A 14,355-nucleotide genomic window follows, 5' to 3' on the forward strand; every position below is an offset into this window, starting at 1 on the left:
ACCATTGAGCCATGCTCCCAAACCCTTACTACTGGATTCTAGGCCAGCGCTCTACCAACCTAGGCACACCCCCAATCCCTCTCTGGTGAGCTCCAACAAAAACACTCCTCCACTCCTCCAACCCACAAAGCTATTTTCTATAAAGCGGTCAGGGACGGGCTCTTGGAAGAGCAGAGATCTGCAGAAGAGGAGGCTGTGAGTCATGGAGATTTGGAATGTGGGGAAAGTACAGCAGACAGACAACATGGTACTGTGTGCAAAGGCCTTGCAAGCTTAGGAGCTTTTGGTCAGGAGGCGAGGAGGCCAGCAAGCTAGGGAGAGAGTGGAAGGTAAGCTGAGAGGAAAACAGGACCCGGATGTGGAGGATCGGCTGGGTCTGAAACCCCAAGACCTTCACTCATAGTAAATAGAAACTCTAGCTATTTTAAAGCCTGTGCCGGCACGAGAGCCAAATTTCCACATGTAAGAAAATGTGGAGGTTGGGCGGTGGTGGCACGTGCCTTTAACCTCAGCACTCAGGAGGCAGAGGCAGGCCTCTGTGAGACCGAACTCTGAGTTCAAGGCCAGCCTGGTCTACAGAGCCAGTTTCGGGGCAGCCAGGATTACACAGAGAAACCCTGCCTCAAAGAAAAGAAAGCCTGTGGAGTGGAAATGGTCATGTCAAGTGAAATCCTTCGGACTCAGACAAATGCGTGTTTTCTAGAGGAGGGGGAGGCCTGGCCGTGCAGTCAGTGATCCCAGCTACCCTGGGGGCTGCAGCAGAACTATCCCAAGGTCCAGGCCAATGTGGGTAATTTATTGAGACTCTACCTCAAAATACAAAGGAAAAAAAAAGAGCTGGAGATAAGGTTCCATTGGCAGAGGGCTTGTCTGGCAGGTCCTAACTTTAATCTCCAGGTCAGGGGGGAAAAAAGATTCCACAAGAAAAGGGGGTAGCAAACCACATGGCCCAGCCTGAAGGTCCAACCCAGGATTCTCAGGACCCCCAGTGGTAGATGCAGAGGACAAACTATCTGACCTCCACATGTGTCATGTGCACCCCTGCCCCCTGCACAATAAATAAATGTAAATTAAAAAAAAACAGCTGGGCGGTGGTGGCACACGCCTTTAATTCCAGTACTTGGGAGGCAGAGGCAGGCAGATCTTTGTGAGTTCGAGGCCAGTCTGGTCTACAAGAGTTAGTTTCAGGACAGGCACCAAAAAGCTTGTCTTGAAAAACTAAAACAAAACAAAACAAAACAAAAAACCCCACAAATAACAGCAACAAACTGTGGGACTGGAGGGAGAAGGCTGCTAGTGACGACGGATGCTGACTGCCGCTTTTGAAGAAACCTTGTAGAGAGAGAAGATGAAGCCTCATCCTCATCTGCGAGGAGGAAGCATGAAACTGTTTAAAGATGGAGGTGACCTGGACAACAAATCAGATTTCAGGTGCCTGTTAAGATACCTGCATTCTTTCCCCAGGTGTGCTTCTTTTCTTTCTTTTTGGGGTTTTGGTTTTTCGGAGACAAGGTTCCTCTTTGTAGCACTAGCTTTCCTGGAACTCACTCAGTAGACCAGGCTGGCCTTGAATGCAGGGATTAAAGGCATGCACCACCAAGCCTAGTTTCCACTTTTTTTACTGTTGCCCAATTCCACTACAAGGTTAGTCATTTGATAATTGATTTGGCTTTTCTTTCTGTCCCTAGATGACCAGCGCCTGCACATTGTAGGTGTTTAGTGTTTGTTGAATGAGGACAGATAAGTCCAAAAAGACGTTCTGCTTTCCCAGCTAGCTACTGTGCTAGTCTATGTGAATCCTTCAAGAGTTTTCTTTAAATATAATTTTCTATGAACCTACCCTGAAGAATTTATATTTCTTTCATTTCTTTCTTCCTTTTTTTTTTTTTTCTTAAAAGAGAGAGTCTTCATATAGCCCAGGCTAGATTCAAACTTGCTGTATGCCAAGTCTGGCCTTGAATTTCTGATCCTTCTGCCCACACCCCCAAATGCTGGAAATACAGGCATTTGTTACCATGCCTAGCTTTAAACTCAATCATTTATTTGATTTGAGACAGGGGTCTCCCATATAACCTAGGCTGGCCCCAAGCATGCTATATCTATCCTTCAGTCTCAGCAGCCTGAGTCCAGAGGCCCCATGTACCATAATGCAGGGATTCTAGACGATAGTTTCATGAGGTGCTTTTTCTGACTTCTTTAGGGCCGAGGCATAAAACAGGGTTTCGCACACAGTAGGCAGTCAATAAATCTTGATTACGTCTGAATGGCTGAATGGGAACACTTTCCACCCCGAAACAGGTTAAATCCGGACGAGCCCCGCCTTATGAATCATTCATGACTTGGGCTCCGCCCACCCTGAAATGGCGCGCACGGCGGGGGGCCGCGGACGCGCGCGTTCACGCGAGAGAGGCGCCTGGGCTCACACGCTAGGCGGGCGGCCGGAGGTGTGTTCTGCGCAGGCGCCGAACGTCCGTGGTCGGGCTCGGCTCCTCAGGTGCGCGCGCGCGGGAGGGCGGCGGCGGCGGCTCAGTGCGCAGGCGTCGCGAGCGTTGCGCGCAGGCGTCAATCTTGGGCGGGCTGAAAGCTGCTGAAGCGGCGGCTGAGTCGGAGGCTCCGGCACAGGGGCGGGAGCTGAGGCGGGAGCGGACCGGCTGGCGGGCTAGCGAGAGGCGGCGGTATGGTGGACTACCACGCGGCAAACCAGGCGTACCAATACGGCCCGAGCAGCGGCGGCAATGGCGCGGGCGGCGGCGGCAGCATGGGCGACTACATGGCCCAGGAGGATGACTGGGACCGGGACCTGCTGTTGGACCCGGCCTGGGAGAAGCAGCAGCGCAAGGTGCGCGGCCCCGCGGGCCGGGCTGGGTGGCGTCCTGCGTGGGAGGGGGTGCGGGGAGGCGCTGGATGGGGGGTCCTGAGAACAGTTGGCGGGACCGGGAAGGGATTTGGAGTCCCGGAGAGGGATAGCAGAGGTTGAGGAAGCAGTTGGCAATCTGGAGGGAAAAAAAAAAAGTGGAGGCTAGGTATGAGATCCGGCAAACCTGTCGAAGGCTGTGGAAGGCTGGGCGGGGAACTGGGACAACTGAGGTGATAATTCGTGAGATTGAAATAGAACTGGGTTTTAAGGCAGGATTGCAGGGTCAGAGGAAGGATTGGGAGGGCTCAGGCAAGCAACGGGGTCCGAAAAGGGAATTGGGGAGCCTGGATAGTACTTGGGGTTTTTTGGAACCCCAGGGTGGAGGATGATCTGGAGGTCAGAGAATCAGAGATTGGAATTGCGGGAAGTCTTCGTGTGTGTGTGTGTGTGTGTGTGTGTGTGTGTGTGTGTGTGTGTGTGAGAGAGAGAGAGAGAGAGAGAGAGAGAGAGAGAGAGAGTTCTAGAAGAGATGAAGAATCAGGGAAGGTGAAGAAGGGGGTCTAAGGGCTAGGGATCGTAAGATGGTCTGATGGGACTGGAGGTCTGAGAAGGTCGGGTTCATTTATTTATTTTTCAATGGGGCCTAGGCACGAGATATTTGTGAAAGGGGGTGAGATTTACTGAGGTTGCCCTGTTGTAAAGGGAAGAGAAGGTTGGACGATAAAGAAGTGGAATTGATGGAGAGGCCCAACAGTGTTTGTTGGGGGCTTTGAAGAAGGGAGAGGTGGTGAAACAGGAAGGAGTTCCAGGCGCACGAGGGAAATGTAGTCCAGTAAGGGTGAGACTGGAGGGACACAGTGAGAGCTGGAATGCAGGATGAGGGAAGGAGGTTAGTCTGGGAAAATGGAAGTGTGGTTATAAAGGCCCTGGACGATGCAGAACCTGAGTGGACGAAATGAGTGCTCGGGGAGAGTAGTGGCTCCGGATGGGAAGGGGGTCAGGTAAGGGACTGCTAGGCAGTGTTTTCTGACGATACTGTGGGGTGAGGAGGCAGTGTAGAAGAGCAGCCACAGTGGCAAAGGGGAGGTCAGAGTAAGAGGCCACGGGTGCTGATGGGGACTGGGGTCTAAAGTGGTTGAGAGGGGAGCTCTGTGTGAATGTATGCAGGCAGAGCTAAAGAAGGGTGTGTTAAGTGGGTGAGAGTGTGGGGGGGGTTCACGAGTGTGTGACGAGGGTGGGAGGTAGTTGAAATTAGAAGCGATTTCATGCATTCTAGAGTTTGAGTCTTTCTCTCCAGATTTGTAACATACTGATGGGCACTGTGGCTTTGACAAGACCCTTGGTCTCTTCTGCCGAGTGTAAAATGGGAGAGGATCAGAATGGCCCTCTTGGTAACTTTGCAAAGGAATTTGGACTTTGGGAGCTGGGAGCGGGACCCTGAGGACGTGTGAGAGAGCCGGTTTGGTGACATTTCCCAGACCTCCCTGGGGGCAGACTCTAGGGAGTTGGTGTTCTGTGACTGGGCAGCCTGAGGTGGGGCCTTGTGTAACTTCGGCTCGATCACCAATGTCAGCTTGAACACTCTGAGCAGTCCATAGCGGGTGGCAGGTAGCAGTGGTGTTGTTGTCTTACACCTTTTTACCAACGAGAGTGGGTGTGTTGAGCTAGCTGGTGAATGAATACATTTTGAAAGGAAGGGGAGATCTAGTCTGGATCCCAACAATAATTTATTGCCTGAGGCCATACCAGATTGGAAAAGATTGAAAGTGGCCAAAAGACTTTGAAAGTTGAAAGGAAACTGGGTCACAGCATCAGCTTTGAGAATGTCTTGGATCTTTTCTAATGTTTAAGAAAATGTGCTGCCGCCAACCCCCCCACCTCCTTTTTTTTTCTTAGATGCTAGAAGGGCACCCTCCTTTCACATCTTCCACCAACCTTTGGTGCTTCTGTCTTTCTATCCCAGTCTTCAGGGAACCCACATGGTGAGGCTGGTGTGTATTCAGGCCCTGGCAGGAACCAGAACTCACCAGAACCTGTTGCTGCCAGTGTCATTCTCGCCTGCTCCTTCCTGGTTCCTTCCTTCCCATCCAGGAAAGGTGGAAGACCAGGGTGGCTTATACCGTCCTCTGCCTGCAGTCGCTTCAACGCCCTGTAAGGGCCTGGCTCTAGTGAGCGTGCTTTATCACCCACTGCGGCAGATATTTACACTCAGCTGTCCTTTAGGGGAAACGTATTGCCTCACCTCTGCACCCTGGCCTGCACGGGTGCAGTGGGGGAAGGAGTCTTGAAAGGAATCTCTCAGGAGGTGCGACCCAACCCCCAGTAAGATGGCTAGGACTTTCCTCTTTTGTTTTGTGGCTGTGCCTTTCCCATGATCCTGAACAACCTTTGTGAGTGTGAATGACAGATCACCTTTCTCGCCTCTCCTGGTACAAGGAGAGTGACAGTCCTGGACATACCTGTCCACAAACTCAAACTCTGTGACTGCAACAGCTGAAGCAGGAGTTGGTCCAGGTCAAGAATGTGTCTGTAAACCATTGCTCTGAACCCCAGGGGCCCCCATACCCAAGGCATTATCAATATGGAGGTTATGCAGCAGGTGTTCCTTGGCAGCCGTGAACACTCTGGATGGATGGGACTGGTCTTTAAAAAAGTATTGTTGGGTGGCAGCGGAGCACGCCTTTAATCCCAACAGTGGCAGGAGGATCTCTGTGAGTTTGAGGCCAGCCTGGTCTACAGAACGAGTTCCAGGACAGGCTCCAAAGCTACAGTGAAACTCTGTCTTGACCCCCGCCCCCCCGCCCAAAAAACAAAACAAAACAACAAACAGCAACAACAAAAAGGATTTCAGAAGGTTTTAGTCTATAGGTTTATGTTCAGGCCGTCCCTGAATCCTGGGCTCAGGTGATCCATATGCCTCATTCTCCTGAGTAGCTTTGAACTATAGGCCTATAAGCAAACCCTTGAGCAATCAAGAGTCCATAGTTCCCTTTCCTAGTTTGTCCCGTTCAGATACTGGTCATCCCTAGGATGGCGTGACTGTAGACCTCTTTCCTCACATGTTTTCAGTAGCATCCCCTGCTCCTGTGGAAGGCTGAGTTCTCTTGAGAATGATCCCCCCCCCCCCCAAAAACCTCTCCTCACAGTAAGAGGAAAGGCCTTGTTCTGAGCTTGAGTGTTCACTGGCACACCATTGTTTACAGACCTCAGGGTTAGACCCTGACCTTTGGCTCAGCCTGTATCAAATGTGAGTTAATTATTTGAAAGTTCTGATAGTGTTTTGTTTTTTGTAAACCAGCCCCCGCCATTTTTCTTTTAGACCCCAAAGTAGCCATCTGGTATTTTGCTCCATTACTCTAATTGTTCCTCTCTAAGGAGCTGGCTAAGACTAACAGCTCCTTAGCAGCTTTCGAAATTGAATAACATACTTAACAAAACAACAAAAAAAGTAGCCAAACTGGGTTGTCCTCTGGAAACGAGTAAGTATGTGATCTGGGTGAATATATGTGCTGTGTGCCCTCTTGGGAGAAGAGAGAAGAGGAAGCACCTTAGCAGCCAGCATCCTGTTCCTCCCGTCCTGCTGGAAAATGTGTGTTCTCCTGTAAGCCCAGCACTCAGGATCTTGAGTCAGACAGATCTCAAGTTCAGGGCCTACTAGCATGGGCAATAAATATGATATGACCCTAGTTCAAAAAACAAGAAAAAAGCCAGGCAGTGGTGGCACATACCTTTAATCCCAGCACTCGGGAGACAGAGGCAGGTGGATCTCTGAGTTTCAGGTCAGTATGGTCTACAAGAGTGAGTTCCAGGGCAGGCTCCAAAGCTACAGAGAAATCCTGTCCCCCCAAAATAGAACAGAACAAAGACAAGAAAAAAGAAATGAAAAGTTTTTGAAAGGGTAGGCTTCTTCTTGCTTCGTTGAGAGTTGAGATCTGGTTGTGGCCCTGGGGTGACATCTACCACTTTACTAATCCTAGGCAGTCTAGGGTGTGGCCCAGGGGTTGCCTTTTACCTTTTGCAACACCCTCTCTGGTTCCAGCTTGAGACCAACTGGGAGGCTTCTTTGGCAGCAAGAGCTGACTCATTTCTCCAGTTAGAAGGCATGCTAAAAGCTTTCATTTAGTGGCAGCCAATTGCTTGGCCTTGTGGGGAAAGTTGGGTGAAAGTGTTAGTGGGCAAAAGCAACCCAGGAGAATCACAGCACATGCTTGTGATCCCAGTGTTCAGAATGCTGAAGCAGGAGGATCATTAGAGTTGGAGGCCAGCTTGGGTGACCGAATGTATTCAAGGCAAGCCTCGGTTTAAATAAAAAGACTCTAGCTGGGCATGGTGGCGCACACTTATAGTATAATATATGCTCACTAGAGGCAGAGTCGGGAGGATTATAGACGAGTCCAAGGCCAGTCTACAAAGAGTTTCAGTTCTGTTAGGGCTACATAACAAAATCCTGTCTTAAAGAAAAAGAAAAAAAACATCAAAAAGCCCACCAGGAAGTGAGGCTGTGATACTTTGTCTTTCCATTCCAGGGGGAAGCTAGCAGGGAGATCAGTTAAAATACATCCTTACACCTAACATATTCACTTCATCACCCGGCAGGAGAACAGAGCCTTTAGTCTTAAATTCCAAGTCTAAACCTAATAAGCAGGTAAGGAGAGTTTTGCCATTTCAACATACACTCAATCCATGGCCAACTTTGGCCAGACAGCGACCTTTCCAGAGTTAAGTGAGTGTGTAGTACCGGTTATCTGGCAGTGCTGTCTAGCAGATGACAGCCAGGAGGAGGGAGCCAAAAAAGCATCAGTTTGGGAAGGCCCAAGGAATTCGAGAGGCTGTTGAGATGAACACTCTAGGTTTTGTCATCAGATTTATAGTGTGCTGGGAATTGCACAAGCCTTTGACCAGATCTCCTTTAAAAAAATTGCTTTGCTGCTGCTGCTGGTGGTGGTACACTGAAGGGGGGAAATAAGCCAGCATCTGTTTGCTGTAGTCCCACTTACTCATTCAGGTGTCTGAATAGCCAGAATATCAAGATGCTGATCTCCCTGTCCTGCTTGCTTGTGTGTCCCAACTCAGTGTCCACCTGCTTATTCTTCTTTCCTTTGTTCTTGGTGTCCCTGTTCTCAGCACTCAGCTCCTTTCCCTCAGTTTCCTTCCGTTGCCTTTATTTATGTGTTTAGTCTTACGGAATAATAAAAACACTCACATTACCTTGTTAAAGATTTTTTTTCCTCTACCTTTCTCATGGAAATGAGAGGCAAGTTGGTGATTCAATGGATAAGGTGAAACACTGGCCTATTAAAGTGGAGGAGGAGGCAGATACAAAGCCATCGTCCCTGGGCTAGTGAAAGAGTCTTTATTTTCTGGGTAGTTTGAGAGCTCAAGTTGGTTGAAACATCAAAGCAGAGTTGTAAGGAAATGGAGTTACAGTGTTGGCAGTGTAGACGGGCAGCTTTGTTATAAAGTATTGGAAAGTGGCAGGACAGCACTTAACACCACTTCAGGAAGGTTCACGAAGGACATTTTAGTCTATTGCCCAGGTATCTGGAGTCTAAATTCAGCGAGTCAAAGAGAGGCAGTATTTTTCAGTTGTAACCTCTTTTAAAGAGGAGGTGAGGCAGACTGTCTGGGAGGGAGGGGCTCTCTGACAGAAAGTGCCATCTCTGTATAGTTGAACAGACCTGGTGCCCTGATCTTAGTGCTTGAGGAGTTTTAGCCCAGGAGCAATCTCCCCGGGATTAGAAAAGTCCTGAGACATTTATTTTGATGCTGTGCACCCCACTCCACCCTCTTTTGCTGTTTTTTTTTCACATCCTTCTCTTGTAAACAGAGGCATTAACTTGGATTGTCCACAGAAAGTCCTCAGAAGCTGGTTGATGGAGACCCATGGCCTTTTTCTTAGCTATGATGTATTGAATATTACCTGAAATGCTGCTGACTGACCTTACTAGGGACTTGCTACTTACCACCTGTTGTGCTTGCTTCTGTGTTTTTGGAATGACCTTTCCCACCCACACATTCCCTAACCAATACTTGAGGAGTGTTTGTGTGGGGGGGGGTGCAGACTGGCAGACCCTATAGTCTCTGCAATTATCTCAATCTCCTAAACAATTCCATATCCATCTTTACCTTATGTACTTAATAAGTATTTTATAGTCAACTTGAACTTTTTTTTTTAGGCTTTAAAAAAAATTGAGCCGATTGGTGGTGATGCACGTCTTTATCCCAGCACTTGGGAGGCAGAGGCATGCGGATCTCTTGAGTTTGAGGCCAGCCTGGTCTACAGAGTGAGTTCTAGGGCTACACAGAGAAACCCTGTCTTGAAAACCTAAATAAGTAAAATAAAAAATAAATTGAAAACTGGAAGTGATGGCATGTGCCTGCAATCCCAGTACTTGAGAGGCAGAGGCAAAGGGAGAAGGAGTTGAAAGTCATCCTCAGCTGCATGCTGAGCTTATGGCCAATCTGGGCTACATGTGACATTTTAAATTTTCTTGAGACAGGGTCTAACCATACAGCCCCAGGTGGGCATGGAATTCCCAGAGATCCACTTGTCTCTGCCTCCTGAGAACTGGGATTAGCGTGCACCACCATGCTTGGGACTAAAATCCTTTTTTAAAAAAGGGGAAATCAGTGTGGTGTCTGACAGATTTGGTTTCTCTGGCACTGAATAAAGGAAACTGTAAAAAACAAATTCATGAAGAACAAAAGAATGTTAGGTTCAGTGAGGTCCTATTCCCGCCTGAGACTCTGGTCCAAGGCCAGCTCCCTTTGTTCAAAAGGTGTTACATGCTAGCTGGTATTGAAGACCCATGCGAGGCCTTCTCTGAAGTCACCAGGTTAACCGGTGACTTGAAGGGAGTAACCTCCACGTGGTTCAAGGCTGCACAGAGGATGTGGACAATGCTGAACATCCCTGTGTGCCTGCTGCCTTCGGAAAAACTTTATCTCATCTGACCCCAGAAACATTTCCGGAAGTGGGGAGAGCAGTGACTCACCCAGGAATACTCAGTCCCTTAAATGTACCACCAGATTTGCTCAGGATTGGAAGAGCCTTGATTCGTCCTTGCTCAACTCCCCTCTTCCCATTTTTATTTTCTGTTTTTCTTTTTGTGGCAGACTCTGATGTAGTCCAGGCTGTCTCAAATTCAATATGTAGCTGAAGATGGCTTTTCCTGTCTCTGCCTCCCTCCCTAGTGCTGATATTAGAGACATTGCTGCCGTGCCCAGTTTCTGCCATTTGCTACCACTCCATCTCTAGGTCCCCTTCGGGACTTTTCAGACAGGATTATGATGTATAAACTAGATTGGCCCCAGAATGTCCATTCTTCTGCATCTGCTTCCCAAGTGCTAAGATTACAGACCATATTATAAATATAAGAATGTGATTTGTCTGGGGGCTGTAACAGTGGCTCAGTGGTTAAGAGCACTGGCTGCTCTTTCAGAGGATTCAGGTTTAATTCCCAGCACCCACATGGCAGCTTATAACTGTCTTTAACTTCAATTCTAGGGTTTTTGACACCCTCACACAGACATACATGCAGGCAAAACACCAATGCACATAAAATAAAAATAAATTAATCGGGCAGTGGTAGGCACGGCACACCTTTGATCCCAGCACTTCGGAGGCGGAGACAGGCGGATCTCTGAGTTTGAGGCCAGGCTAGTCTACAAAGCTAGTTCTAGGACAGCTAGGGTTGTTACATAGAGAAATCCTATCTTGAAAAATCAAAAAGAAAGAAAGAAAGAAAGTTGTGTGTGTGTTTAATAAATAAATAAAAAAAGAATGTGAGTTCTTCATTGCTCCTCACGTAGCTTCTCCTCAAGGCCCAGTTTTCTTAGACCGACGTGCTGGAATCCTGGTCACTGCAGTGAGTGAATGAGTAGAACATACTGCTGCCCCATCTAGAAGGGAAACCGTGCTCTCCTGTGGAGTTAAGAAAGACTTACCAAAATGTTTTTTCTTCCAAATATTGGAGCAGAACAGATTCTTTGTCTTCTAGTAGAACCACAGACGTGGGGCAGTAGTAGTTGGAAATGGCAGTTCCTGCCCCATGGAACGAAGTGAAGTCATCTTGGGAAATATCCTTGTGATGGTGTCGCAATGACTGAATGGGTGCTGGAACACCAGTAGTACAATAGCATTTGTGTCTTTGCTGCAGACAGAAAGAAAGGCGACATTGTGGTTTGTTTTATGCTTTTTAAAGTTTTTCCCTCAAAGGTGTGGGGCTGAGTGATGTCTGTCACTGACTTTCTAGTGGGTTTTCTTTCTGAGTGGGTGTTCATAGGCAACCGGTCCCACATACACAAGGTGTAGTTTTTCTAGAGTGCAACTTTCAAATGTTTCAAACAGTGGAGTGAGGGACAGCAACCAGTGAAATGATGTGTCCCTCGCTCCCCACTGTGCTAGAGGAAGCCAGTTTGAGGTTAGACAACATCATGGAAGGAAGCTTGCAAAAGTGATTCAGCATCCAGCTATGGCAAGCAGGGCCGGCAGGGTTGCTTGAGGGAGTATCACAGGCAGGAAGAGGAGTTGTGGCGCTTCTGCTCAGGAATGACAAGCCTTTGATCACTATAGGCCAAAGGCGGTGCTGGAAACTAGCTTCATTCAGTGTCTCGTGTGTGTGTGTGTGTGTGTGTGTGTGTGTGTGTGTGTGTGTGTGTGTGTGTAAAAGATTAGCACGTTAAGCACATTAGCACTCTTGTCTGACTGAGTCTGGTGTGAATAGAGGGTATTTAATTGCTCTCACCATGAAAACCTGTTTGCTTACTATTTGGGAGAGTGCTGCACCCAGCCAGGGGCCTGGGCAGAAAGATTACCAGGTGGTCTCACAGGAAAATGCCCCATGCCTTGCGCAGTGGCCATACCCAGTAGGAGCTCGAGTGGCTCTGTTCCCTGGACCCCCTACTTTGTTGATAAGGGGTGTGCACAGCAGCTGGTGGCTTTGTAGCCACTGTGGGGTCTGCATTTAGAGTTGGAATTTCAGCTATGTGGCCTTTTGTTATTTCAGCGCTGTGTGTCGAACTCAGGACCTCACATGTGTTAGGCAACTGCTCTACCCCTAAGCTAGCCCCACCCCGCCTGCTGTGTGTCTTCATCTTTTGCCTGCTTTCACAAACATAAATTAAAAACTTAAAGTTCTCATTAAACTCAAAGAGAAAATAAAGAGCACTATTGTAAAAAAGGAAAAACTCCACATCTGAGAATACCTCCCCCCCTTCCTTTACCACGCTTAGCTCATTAAACTCCTGATGAGACTGGAATACTGAGTAGTTTTGCTCTGGCTGTTGCCGACATGGCTTACTTTGGGAAGGGTTGGATTTTTTTCTTTCCCTTTCTTTTTTTAACTTTAAGACTTAAAATGATCTTTTAGTTTGGGCCTATGAAGTAAGCCCAGTTTCAAAATTCAAAATGTCTGGGAGCAGTGACTTGCCAGGCTGGTTCAAGGGCAGTCTGATGAATTGGCCCTTCTTACAGGCTGTCTGTGAACCAGTCATGATTCAGATTTTCAAGTCCTGGAAGGTGTCCAGACAGTAAACATCACCAGGATTCTGAGGCAGTTACTTTTTTTTTTTTTTAATTGTTTGAGCTGTGCTGCCAAGACTGTGGTAGATTTGACTTTCTGTAAAACAGAATGGCCTGTATCAAAATGTCTTTCTCAGAGATGTTGGCTTTAGTTGCCCTGCCCCATGGCTCTTGGTGGGATGGTCAGGAAGTACCTACAGCAGTGAGGAGAGGGCTTTCTTAGCCACTCTGTGTCCCTTTCTAGGCAGGGTCTCACTGTGAGTACTAACTCTTCTGGAATTTGCTATGTGGACCAGGCTGACAAAGAACTGAGATCTGCCTGCCCCTGCTTTCAAAGTGTCTGGGATTAAAGATGTGTGCCACCCTCCCCCACAACACACCCCACACACCTGCCTTGGCCACTTCTTAAAACACACGCACATATACCCACATACACACACACCCACATACACACACACACACAAGATTAAATAAATCCAGGGTCTCATGAATGTTCTGCAGACGACCACTGTGCCACATCTCTAGCATGCCAGCGTCTCCTCACTTTGAGAAAGGACCTTGTATAAAACCCTGACTGGTCAGTTACTGCATAGTCCACACTGACCTCTAACTCTCTACAGTTCTTCTGTCTCATGCTTCCATGTACTGGGATTATAGGCCACCAGGCCCAGCTTTTATAACTCTGTGATGGGCGTGAGCCCGCTGATGGAAGGAAGTTCAGTCCATTGAGAACTGGACAGTTTCTGGATGATTGGTTAATGGATCTTGGTTCAAAATTGAGAAAGGTGTAGAAGAGACACTTGGCTTCTGCTGCCACATGGGAGCACCCCCAAAACTCAATGGGGAGCAAGCTTTGACCGTAAGGATAGAAAACCCACAGGTCACTGATATTCCCTAAGCAGTTACCTTCCACTTGAAATTTTTGGGCCTTTTTGATAAACAAGCCCAAGGCAGTCTTTGCCAAATACGGCCTGTTCTGTAGGGTTTTAGGAGACAACTTTCTTGCCTAAAAATAAATGCCTGTTCCTATCAAACATTCCAAGCATAGTTGAAACATGAGATTTCTGAGGAATAGAAGTTCAGACTCTAATGGGTTCAGTTTTGTCAAGAGTCCAGGGCCTTTCGGGACTGTTTTGGGATTGGTCTGTGGCCACTAAGGAAGTCAGAAGACCAAATGCAGGCCATTTTCCATCTCATTCTATATGTTCTTAATCGCATTGGGGGTTGGTGGAGGTTGGCTCTACACATGTGTAAATAAAGAAGGTATGGGGATCTGTATGGTCTGTGAGCAAAGTGCTTGCTGGACAAGCATGAGGACCTGGCTTAGGGTCCCTAGCACATAGATATAAGCCAGCCGTGGTAACATGAGTCTGTAACCACAGGTACACATGCACAGGGAGACAGACAGATTCTAGGGGCTTGTTGATCAGCAGATGTAATCAACCATGAGTTCCAGGCTCAGTGAGAGACCCTGTCTCAAAAATAAGTCTGGAGAGATGGCTTGCTTGGTGGTTAAGAGTGTGTACTTCTCTAGTTGAGGACCAGGGTTCCATTCTCAGCACCCTCTTAGCAGTTCAAAACTGCCATAATCCAGTTCCACAGAATTTAACACACCCTCCTCTGTCCTCTCTCGGCACTCAGAGGCACATGGTGTACACACATAATCCGCAGAATCAGGCAGTGGTGGTGCACGCCTTTAATCCAAGCACTGGGGAGGCAGTGGCAGGCAAATCTCTGAATTTGAGGCCAGCCTGGTCTAGAGTGAGTTCCAGGACAGGCTCCAGAGAAACCCTGACTCAAAAAACATACACCCCCAAAACTCAGAAAAACAGGCAGAGGAGAAGTTGAAGAAGTCAGCGCGGTGTCAGCCTCAGGCCTCCATCTGTGCCTCGTAGGTTAGCATGGATACACACATAACTGCGCACACATTGTGTACTAACATTCTACCTTGGTGCACTGTGGACTGATTACACAC

At 48.1% G+C, this 14,355-nt stretch overlaps 1 protein-coding gene across 6 annotated transcripts in view; it reads left to right on the forward strand.

Annotated features, from left to right (window-relative positions):
• Nucleotides 1-2,558: 2,558 nt before the first annotated feature.
• The window catches only part of Actn4 (actinin alpha 4), a 66,331-nt gene continuing 54,534 nt past the window's right edge, over nucleotides 2,559-14,355 (forward strand). For 2 of the 6 annotated variants that reach the window (XM_085694985.2, XM_048439673.3), the window contains exon 1: nucleotides 2,559-2,839. In XM_085694985.2, the coding sequence (XP_085551111.1) occupies nucleotides 2,678-2,839 (162 nt within the window). In that variant the 5' untranslated portion in view covers nucleotides 2,559-2,677. The remainder of the gene's footprint in view (nucleotides 2,840-14,355) is intronic. The other 4 variants (XM_048439665.3, XM_048439659.3, XM_048439683.3 and 1 more) reach the window with 3 other exon arrangements.

This window comes from Myodes glareolus, chromosome 1 (assembly GCF_982192425.1).
Source record: "Myodes glareolus chromosome 1, mMyoGla1.1, whole genome shotgun sequence".
NCBI lineage: Eukaryota > Metazoa > Chordata > Mammalia > Rodentia > Cricetidae > Myodes > Myodes glareolus.